The sequence below is a fragment of the Pediculus humanus genome, genomic scaffold, assembly GCF_000006295.1.
Source record: "Pediculus humanus corporis 1103172107927 genomic scaffold, whole genome shotgun sequence".
Lineage (NCBI taxonomy): Eukaryota > Metazoa > Arthropoda > Insecta > Psocodea > Pediculidae > Pediculus > Pediculus humanus.
In genome coordinates, this window is record NW_002987499.1 from 135131 (window position 1) to 146525 (window position 11395).

Sequence of the window (11395 nt, forward strand, 5' to 3'; positions counted from 1 at the left end):
ATTTTATACATAACTTTTTTATTATTTTAAAAATTTTAATCGGATAGAAAGTAAAAAAAATTGTATCTCGATAACATTAACATATTTTCTCACGGATTTATTTATTATATTATATTAATAATATTTTATGTAAAATTTAAATCGATCGATATCATTATTATTATTATAAACAAATGAAAAATAAATTTTTTAAAATTTAAATTATATATTTTTTCATTCAAAAACGAATCAATACAATAATAATAAATAAATAAAATTATGTAAATTACGCGGCCGCCATTTAATATTTTATATATATATATATATAAATGTTATCGTGTATTTTTAATAAAATAATAATAATAATAATAATAATGAAAAGATTTTCAGTTTTTTTTTTTTGTGAATTTTCTTTTATTTTTTGTAATTTTATTTTATTTATAAAATATATTTATGTGAATGTATTGCCAAGTGAAAAAAAAAAAAAAAAAATTATTTTTTAATTAAAATCCTATTTTATGTATTTTTCCCCAATACGTAACCTGTAATAAATAATAATAATAATAATAATAATCGAGAAAATAAATAAATGAATAATATAATTTTTATCATATTTTTTTTATTTTATTTTATTTTAATTAATTAATAAATAAAGTTTATAATTTAAAAAAAAAAAAAAACGAAAAACAAAAAATTTTTTTATTTATTTATAAAAATTGCATTAATAAATTATTTTTATTAATTTTTGGCTATCGTCTAATTGACTTACATAATTTAATTAATTATTAACTATTATTATTATTTCGACCGTTAATTAATTTATTATAACGCGTATTAAGCAATAAAATAAAAAAAAAGCTAAAATCACAATTTTTTTTTTTAAATTTAATTTTTTCACATTATTTATAAAGGATAAATTTTATATATGACGCCATTTTTAGGTTATTATTATTATTATTATTATTATTATTATTATTATTATTCATTTTCCTAAAGTACACTTTTTAAAATTTATTTATCTACATTTCAAGCTTTTTACCTAAACTTTTATTTTTAAATAAAAACATTTTATTATTATTTAAGTTTTTTAATAATAATATTTTATTTTTATTACGGTTAAATAGCACCATAGTTTTATATAAACAAAGCCGCCGCCGCCGCATTAATAATAATAATAATAATAATAATAATAATAATAATAATCAAAGAGAAAATCCATTATAATAATTTAAAAAAAAAAAAAAAAAAAAAAACGTAAAAGAATAAGTAAGAGTAATAATAATTATTATTATTATTTTTTTGTTTTGACATTTAATGATATAAAAATAAAATTTGGTAACTTTATAAAAAAACAACAACGTTAAACCAAAAACAAAAAAAAAAAAAAAACGCGGGAAAAAAAAATATTTAAAAAATTAAAAAGAAATAATAAAAAAGAAAATTCGAAAAGAATTATTATGTACATAATTTACAAAATTTATTTATGTATCACTCTAAAATTATTTTCGAATCATTTTAGAATTTAAATTTTAATAAACTCTCTCTCTCTCTCTCTATTAAAATTTTCCAAGGAAAATTCTTTCACAGAGTGTTAATAATTAGTTCGTGACTTATAATCATTCTATTTGGGAAAATCCATAAGTAATTCGACGACATATTTTTTTTTTTTTTTTCTCGAAAAAAAATAACAAACAACAAACGTTCAAGCGTTCCGACATTGTTCCGATATGACTTTTATAGCTTCGTTTGCTTTCGTGATAATTAATCTAAAAAAGAAAAAAATAAACACCAATCACGTGATAACCGATAAACTACTTTTCTTTTTTTTTTTTTTTTTTTTGCTAAAAACAAAAACAAAAATACCTATCCATGGCGTAAATTTCGTTGTCGTCCGTGTCTGGATTCGTGTATTTTAGTGTAATCAAATTGGGAATAGTTTTTCTCGATGAAATTCTAGCTATAGAAGACAGAGGCCTTTTCACGACCAACAGCGCATAACCCTTTCTTTTGGACAATTCCCGTAGGATAGTCAAATCCGTTTCGCTCACGACTAAATACGAATCGCACGAGTAACCATTTTCCCGACAGTGAAAATAAGCTTTCGTCTTATCGGATTTTAAATATTCGGAAAGGCAAACGATTTCCTGCGTTATTTCCTCTTCTTCTTCTTCTTCTCCTCCTCCTCCTCCACCACCTCCTCCGTAATATAACGTTTCTATTAATTATACAAAAACAATTTATCATAAATGAATACACGCTATCGAATTTTCATAAAATCTTAAACTCTTATACTTGCCTGGTACATTTTCATCGTCTATACTAAAAACGGGTACTAAATTCCTGTATAATTTTCCGACTTTATCTCTCGGACTAACGTGTCTATCGTTATCTCCGCTCCCCGACGAATTCACAATCAACTCTTTGAATTTTTCCTTGAAATCCGCACTTTTAGATTTGAAAACTTCCGATATTTTACCGAATATGTCTTGACCGTTGGGTGTTTTAATTGTTGTTTGACCGTTCGAATCGGTAACTTTATTAGTTTTCGAAGAATTCGAACAAACTATACATTTTTTAAAATCGTGATCTTCCAATCGATCCAACATACTCGCATAATAATCGTGTATGGCTTGGTACCCGCCTTTTTTTTTGTCAAACGAAAAAAGAAAAGAAAAATTTTTTTTTTTAAATAACTAATGCCATTGTCTGTCTTGACTTTGACACTTTTTTTTTTTTTGCAATTACCTGTCAACATGCTAATGTACTGAGTATTCTTTTGTAAAAACGATGCGATAACCATATACGTATATTGATCTTCATCGTCTCTACCCGAACCTAAAAAGCATAAATGTTTTCCGCCCGCGCTCGAATTCGCCGCTATGGATTGAACCTGAGCCGTGAACAAACCTTGTACGGCAACATTAAAAGCTGCCGGTTCTTGTAACATCTGTAAAAATTTTCCCAAATGAATTTTCCTCGGAAAATATATACATTTATCAAAGTAAAACCACAACAGGAAGAAAACTCACCAAGTTACAATCCAAATGGAATGCTGTCGGTAAATGGCCCGCGTTATACTGTTCAGCCGGCCTGCAATCGACCAGGAAAAACCTAACCCTTTCTATGGGTTCTTCTGAACCTTCGAAAAATTCATTTTCTTCAACGTTTTCAACTAGTTCGCTTGTCGACACGGGTAAGCATAAGGCCTGCGATAGGGGTTGATTTAAAAAAAAACACTCGGAATCGGTCGGATTCGTCCCGAAAAGTATTTCAAATAATTCCTGTAAATCATCGCCATTTTTAATCATTTACAATAATAAAACTTTTTTATTTTTTTATTTTTTTTCGAACCTTCATAAGTGTGAAATTTTATAATTTACCTCCACGACTTCTTTCATATATTTAATTTATGCAAACTTACGTACCTAGATATATAAACCTTTTGTAAAATCCTGAACAGACTTAATGAATCATTTAATTTATTCAGAGTTCACTCGTTATTATTATTATTATTATTATTTTTTAACAGAAGACAATAGATTTGCACGCTTGTTAAAATTACAATTATTATTATTATTATTGAAAACTACTAACCTTTTTAAACGATTTCGGAGTTTTTAATGCGTAATACAGAGCGAGAGAACAAAAATCCGACACGTCGTTGGCATCTAATCCGGATGGCATTGCCGCTATGCTTTCCACTATTTTTCCTTTAGGTTCACTTTTAAATGCAGTCATTTGTTCTCTCCAATTGATAACGATAACAAGACACAAGAAAAATATAAAAAAAGGATTATTCTGTTGAAAATAATAATCCCATATCGACTGAACCACTTTTAAATAACAAGTTCCGGAGAATAAATTTTTAAACCATGAACTCGCGTACAGGTCGGGCGTGACTTTTTTCGTATCCAAAAATGAGCACAGTTCAGGATCGTGATACAATATCAACAACCTTAATAAATTAAATATATCCTTGGAATTTTTTTTCGGCAAAAACCTTTTCACTATGGCTTCGAATATGTTATAAGTGTCGGATTTTGGATTTTTAAGCGCTAAGATGGGTAGGAGGAGTTCTATCCAACCATTGTCCTTTGTGTATTTTAAATTATTCGACTTGCAGTAATAAGTCAGAATGCTTTCCAGGTCGGAAATAACCGATACCTTATCACAATCATCGTTTCCTAATTTGTCAACTATATTTTGACAATCTTGTCGTAATAAATCTTGTTCCGGCAAATCGTAAATCTCGTTGAAATTCGTCAATTGATCTTTTTTCTTTTGTATGTCCAAACACGCCTGCCATGCTTCTTTCCGAATGTTATCCGGGAATGATTTACCTTTGCAAATTTCGTAAACTCGACCGGCGGAGCAATTTTCCATCAAAGCTCCCTCCAGCTCCAAAATCCTAAAAACAAATATTTTTTATGTAAACAACAAACAATTTAATAAATCGTCCTAATTTTTTTTTTTGTAATTTCACGCGGTCATCGATTGTTTTCAATGAATTTTCATTAACGAATAAAATTAAATTAAATGAAGCTTGGCGAAATTTTTTTTAAATATAAAATTTCATTGAATGAAAATAAAAATAGTAAAATATTAATAATAGTATTTTTTCATTTATCACATATCGCATTACAAGTTATGTCATTAATAAAAAAAATGAACTTCTCAAGTGATTTATAAATAAATCCACTTGTTAAAAAAGATTATTATTAAATCGTTTACTCATTATTAATTTTTTGTCATTATTTTAATTAATACACATTTAATAACAAAACTAAAAAGTCGAGACATCCTTAAGAAAATTATTCTCTGGGGGGGGGGGCGGGGGGAGAGAAATAATAAATTAAAATTTGACAAAGAATAATTTTTAATTGAAAATATGAAACTGATAACTATTTTGTGTGTGTATATAATAAAGCTTAACAAAGTTAACAAGAAACTATGTAAACAATGTTAAAATAAATATAATTTTTTTTTGTAACCATGTTCACAACCTAATTTACAAAAAGACTGAGATAAAAAAAATAAATAGGCATTATAAATCCATGCCTAAAGATAAAAGGTAAATAAGACAAAACAATAATGAAACTATGAATAATTCTAATATTGCTCCATTTAATAATATCAATTTTCAATGTTATTAAAAGTTTTTAAAAAAAACGGTAAAACCAAAGTAATTAATTTAAAGAATTTACAATTTTTCACTTTTAACCAACCAAAACTAATTTATGAACCATTAAATTTTTAATTTATGAACAAAAATATTTATATATGGTTCATGAATTTTAAAATTTTTATTTTTTCAAACTTTTTTATTTATTATTTTTATGACAATTTTTTTATCGCTCGTGATTTTAAAATCTAAAATTGAATTATTATCAAATTTCATTTAGTAAATTTAAATTGTTATGGTAATAATTAATTTAATATATAAACATATTCATTCCCTAATCATTTGATTAATCAAAGACCCCACATAAAAAACTACTCAGCAATTTTAAAAAAAAAATACCAAACCGATTGTATTAAAGTAATGTATTTCAATTCAATATGACAGTAATTTTAATTTAAATAATTGTATTCGAGCAAGTACTGATTCATTAATTATTATTTAAAAAAATCAATGACAATAAATAATTTTTAATAATATTATTAAAAATATGTTTATTGTTTTTAAAACAATTATTCTAAACCCACCACCAGTGATTATATAACAAGTACTTTTAATATAATTTAAAAACCAATGTCATCTGATAACATCTTTCAGTTCATTTTGACATTGTCTCAAAACAAAAAAAAATCGTATTGACAAAAAGTTTTTAAATATTGTAATAAATATGTATTTATATATCATGAGATTTTTTAAAAAATATCTTCAATGGTTTCAAAATAACTTTATTGTACTTTATGTTATCATTTCATTAAAGTTATGATAAATATTGGTAAAAAGTTATGTTAAATTATTATTATTAATGCATCACTAGTAAACTTTGAGAAAAGGTAAATAATTTTTTGTTTTAATTTATGACACATAAAATATTAGACATTTAAAATGAATTAGATCTTTAATAGTGTAAACAAAATTAGTACTCACCACGTACTCTCATCCTCGTTTTCCGCCATATTATGGCTCGTTATGGTTTCAGTGACCTAAACTAACGTAATATCTCAGAGTACGTTCAGTTATCAAGAAAAGTAAATAATAAGCAGGCTGCCAATATCTTTAAGTTTGCATTAACATGTTTTCAAATTAATGTTTTTAATCGTGAAATTAATAAAAGAAACGCTAATGCTTTAAGCAAAAACTAAAATTTTTGGTTTCAAAAATTTCAGAGACAAAAAAATATTAAAGGCTCTTTTAAAATATCAATTTTTCAATTTTTTTTCTAATAATCATTTTTGTAATTGGTAAACGTTTTCGAGTTTTAAAATGAAAATGGCTGATACTGGAAGTCCCGTGGGTAAATATGGTAATAAATGGCAGTTAGCATTGGCAGTCGGGCTTCCAGTTGCTGTCGGTGTGGGTTACTGGTACTTAAACAATAAAAATAAAAAAAGAAAAGTCAAAGAATCAGATAGAAAGATTGTAGGAAAATTACGAGACACGGTTATAGATACCGACAAGTCTGCTAAAAGAGCTGGAGAACCTATAGCAAAGGTCTGCCATGTGATTTTAATTTCAAAAATTTTTTCTAAATTAGATATGCAACTAGTTTTTTCCAACATTTTATATACATTTGAAAAATTATTGTATCGTTAAATTACTACAACTATAAAATTTTTCTTCGAATCGTTTGCTATTTCAGACACCCCTGGAATTAGCAACTGCACTTAAAGAAGAAGGCAACAAACATTTTAAAAATTCACAATTTGAAGAAGCTATTTCCAGTTATGAAAAAGCTATTGAAATATGCCCTGAAAAAGAGACCATTAGTTTGGCTACATTTTACCAGAATAAAGCAGCAGCTTATGAGCAATTGGTACTTGAAATTAATATTTTATCAGTTTCTGTTTTTGTGATGATTGAATTTTGGTTGTACTACCTAAAACAATATGATCACCCTAGCAGAAATCAGTCAATGTCACAGTTATTTGATTTTAGCAAAAGTATGAAGATGTAAAAGAGGCATGCACCAAAGCTTTATCATATAATCCTGTTTATACTAAAGCACTTACAAGAAGAGCTAAAGCTTGTGAGCATTTAAAGGACTTAACACAAGCTCTTGAAGATGTGACTGCTGCTTGCATATTAGAAAGTTTTCAGTCTCAATCAACTTTACTATCAGCTGATAGAATTCTTAAAGAATTAGGTCGGCAACATGCCAAAGAAGCCATGGCAAAAAGAGTACCTGTCATGCCTTCAGAAATTGTTATTAAAACTTATTTCTCAACCTTTGCAAATGATCCTATTAACTCATTTTTGTCTAAAACTGATGGAGATAACTCTAAGTAAATATTATTTTTTATAATTATTAAACTTTTAACATGTTTTTAAATTAGTTACATTATTATACAGATGAACAACCTTGTGTTCGTTTAATTTCACAAAAAGCAAAGTTGTAGATAAATATTTTTATAAAAAATTTATTTATTTGCGCAAATATTTGCCATAAATTTATATAAAAAATTCTAATGAATAACTATTAACTTTATTTGTTGCAGAGGATACCTCAAAGCAGTTGAATGCTTTAAAAACAGAAATTATGAATTAGTCATACCTGCTTGTACGGAAGAAATTAATTTTACCGAAGCAGAGGCATTATTTAAAAATGAAGCTTTGGTTCTTAGGGCAACTTTTTACCTTTTTACTGGAGAAAATCATTTAGCATTATCTGACTTGGACATGGTAATTAATAACAAAGAGGCTTGTGCGAGAATAAAATCAAATGCATTAATTAAAAGAGCATCAATACATATGCAATTAGAAGACTTTACAGCTTGTACAAATGATTTTAATTTTGCTGTCGCAACTGATGAAGAAAATTCTGATATTTACCATCATAGGGGTCAGGTAAATTTTTAAATTTTTTAATATTATCAAATATTTGTTATAAGTTTAAAATTATTATTATTATTATTGTTCTGTTTATATTTAATCCTTATATAATGATGAGGAATGTTTCTATTTTCTAATTGTATAACTTGAACCTTTTTGCTTCTTTAGTTAGTGTTTCCTCAATTCCTCATCGCAAAGTATAATTTTAATTGTTGACTCGAAAGGTTTTTATCCCCTTTAATTATTGATATTTTAATTTTCCCTCATCTTTGTCTTTATTCGTTTTTAAAAATTATTATTAATGTTTGTATCTTACATATTTAAAATATTGATAAGTTTTATATTGTGTTATTTTTTAACTGTTATAAGGATTAAATAATGAATATGAATATGACTTTGTTTTTCAGATAAATTTACTTTTGGAAAAAGTAAAAGAAGCTTCTGAAGATTTCAATTTATCTGTAGCCCTCAACCCTAAAAATCCTGTGTCAGTGGTTCAAAAATGTTTTACAGATTATCGAATGGCACTATTAAACAAAGATATTAATTCCATTAACAACATGATGAAAAAATTTGATGATATATTAAACGAATATCCAGACTGTACAGAATGTTATGCTGTTTATGCTCAAGTTAGTTAACCTTTTTTATATACATATTTTTTTTTGTAAAACTATGGTTTCAAATTTGAAAATTCATGTATTTTTTAAAATTAGGTATTAACTGACCAACAAGAATTTGCTAAAGCCGATGAACTATTGCAAAAGGCGATAAAAGTGGATCCTAATAATGCAGCACTCTTGGTTAGGCGTGCCATGCTTGTTTTACAATGGACAGCCGATATAGAGACTGCTGTTAAGTACATTAAAGAAGCTTTGGAAATCGATGAAAAATGCGAATTTGCTTATGAAACCTTAGGCACTATCGAAGTACAAAGGTAATTTAAAAAACAATTTTTTAAATTTATTTATAATATTTATGTGTCACAAATTTAATTTCTATTTCCTTTTTTTTTTTTTTTTTCCAGGGGAAATTTAGTAAAAGCAATAAAAATGTTTGATAAAGCTATAGCATTGACAAAAACCGAATTAGAAATGTCTCACATATTTTCATTAAAAGATGCTGCCAAGGCACAGAAAACGGTTTTAGAAAAATTTAATATGTGCTTACCAAGAGTGTTAAATTAAAAAAAAAAAAAATTATTTTTCCACTGTTACATACCTTGGTTGTATTGTATAGATAACATGTAGATAATTTAGTCTTTGCTAATTGTTATTAAGCAGAGAAAAAGATGAATAGTATGAATTGAATAATAAATAAGAAATCCTGTGCATTTATTTGTACTTTATTAGCATTTTATTTTAATTATTATTTGTTGCTTATATTTTTTTTTTTTTTTTTTTAAATAAAAAATAAAGGTAATCATGTTTTCACTCCTTGTTTATTCTTAGTTAAAATATTTTAACTACAAAATACAAAAATATGATTTTGTGTCGATATTAATGATCAACATGTAGTAAATGAAATGTATTTGTAAAACAAGTATAAAGAATATTGGGCATTTTTAATTATGACTCAAAAATTTGAGCTTATGTAGAAATGAAATGTTTTAGATTTTAAATTATTTAAATTAAAAAATAAAAATCTATTTTCATATATTATGAATACTTTTATTATTATTATTTAAATAAAATTCTTTTATGACATCTACATATAAATGAATACTCGCTTTAAGTCGTTACTACCGAAAAGAAAAAGTTAATTATTTTTACCTTTAATAAAATAAACATTAATAATATTTATTATTTTGAAAAAGAATTAATAAATTTGGCATGACTTTTTATCATTAAATGGTTAATTTCTCAACTTTAATAATTAATTAATCGTACAAATTGATAAATTCACCTTAATAATAGTAGATTTGACCTTGAATAAAAAACATTACCATACTTATAATTGAAACAAGGTTAGTTAATAGGAAAGGATTAATTGAAAAAATAATAATAATAATTCTTATTTAAATAATATTATTTATCCTACATACAAGTTTATAAATGAAAAAAAATTAAAAAGTTTTCTCTACAAAATATCTTATCGGCTATCCTAATTGAATCGATATCCTGATAAATTACCCCTAGCAATGACTTCTCCAACGAAAAACCAACAAATGACTTCAGTTGTTACGATGGCATTTAAAAAAGCTTCCTAGAATTAAAAGTACAGGTTTACACAGGTACGTGTGACATTAATAATTTTTTTTCCCTTGTGAAAATTAAACCTGGCACTTCATTATTTAGATTAAAAAGAATAAAAAAAATTTTTCCCTATTTTTTAATGGTTACCTTTACGGTTAAGTTTTTCCAATTTCCTTTTTTATAACCATCAACAAGTTTTTTTATATCTTCTTTAATTCTAGGTATATCTTTAGGTTTTGGTGGAACTAATTCTACTTTTGCATAGTACCAAAATTTTTGTAATTTAGGAGTACCCTCTCTTATTATAACTAAAATAAATATATATTAATAAATTAAAAATTTTCAAACGGAAAAAAATTTAACCTAAAAGTACGTAACGCCCATGACGAATTTAAAATTTAGTTACGGAAAATCACATCGTGAAAATAAATATTTAAATAAAATACTTACATGAAGTTAAATTTCCTAATTTAGCTGCGACTCCTGCCATTTTTTCGTTTCGTAAGGAAAAAAAATCCGAGCAAATATTTTTTTCACTTTACGACAAAGGAAATTTTCGAAAATTCCACTACAAAGGAAATTTTACACTCAAAGGAAAACTCACTTATTTAAATCGAACTATTTTTTTAAAATATTTTTTAACTATAAATAATTATTTATTGCATTTACTCTTTAATTTCCTCAGTCAATTTTATAAACGAAAAAAAATTTAAACTTTTGCTATAATTCCGATTCGTTAAACTAAATCAGTGACGTCACTCACATAAAGGAAAAAATGGCGTTTGAAAAATTTCTTCTGCTAGAGAATAATGGCGGGCGCTGATTTTAAATCGTTCACATAGAGCCAACGTTTAATCTTTTAAAAATAACTTTCGACTCTTATATTAATATAATTATTATTTTTTACTCGTTTTTTAAAATTTTCACTACTTTTTTTTTAAATAAACGAATACATTTATGATATTTCTTTTTAGATTTCTAGATCAAAAAGAAAAAAAAAAACTTGTTTTCATTTCAAAAAAAAAATGCTTTAGGGTTGAATTTTGTAAATATAATAATTTTTTTTTATATCTTATATTATATAAAAATATATTCGCATAAATATCTAACTTTAAGATATAAGATTTCAGTATAAACAGATAAATATAAAAAACTTATAATTTTTTCTTATGTACACATAAAACTGATAGAGAAATTTTATTATTGAATGTGAATA

At 25.3% G+C, this 11395-nt stretch overlaps 3 protein-coding genes across 3 annotated transcripts; 1 reads left to right on the top strand and 2 right to left on the bottom strand.

Annotated features, from left to right (window-relative positions):
* Window positions 1-1681: 1681 nt before the first annotated feature.
* On the bottom strand, window positions 1682-4362 carry Phum_PHUM401960 (uncharacterized protein; the record flags this gene model as incomplete). The annotated part of the gene is made up of 6 exons (XM_002428765.1): window positions 1682-1745; window positions 1843-2194; window positions 2264-2620; window positions 2725-2926; window positions 3009-3260; window positions 3574-4362. 6 exons carry the CDS (start codon window positions 4360-4362, stop codon window positions 1682-1684), a joined length of 2016 nt encoding a protein of 671 aa, XP_002428810.1.
* A 2062-nt stretch (window positions 4363-6424) lies between these two features.
* On the top strand, window positions 6425-9581 carry Phum_PHUM401970 (mitochondrial protein import receptor, putative; the record flags this gene model as incomplete). Its single annotated transcript, XM_002428766.1, has 8 exons — window positions 6425-6646; window positions 6795-6968; window positions 7091-7437; window positions 7651-7999; window positions 8392-8616; window positions 8701-8921; window positions 9012-9126; window positions 9528-9581. 8 exons carry the CDS (start codon window positions 6425-6427, stop codon window positions 9579-9581), a joined length of 1707 nt encoding a protein of 568 aa, XP_002428811.1.
* A 506-nt stretch (window positions 9582-10087) lies between these two features.
* On the bottom strand, window positions 10088-10669 carry Phum_PHUM401980 (ATP synthase subunit G, putative; the record flags this gene model as incomplete). The annotated part of the gene is made up of 3 exons (XM_002428767.1): window positions 10088-10189; window positions 10327-10477; window positions 10626-10669. 3 exons carry the CDS (start codon window positions 10667-10669, stop codon window positions 10088-10090), a joined length of 297 nt encoding a protein of 98 aa, XP_002428812.1.
* Between the last annotated feature and the right edge of the window lie 726 nt (window positions 10670-11395).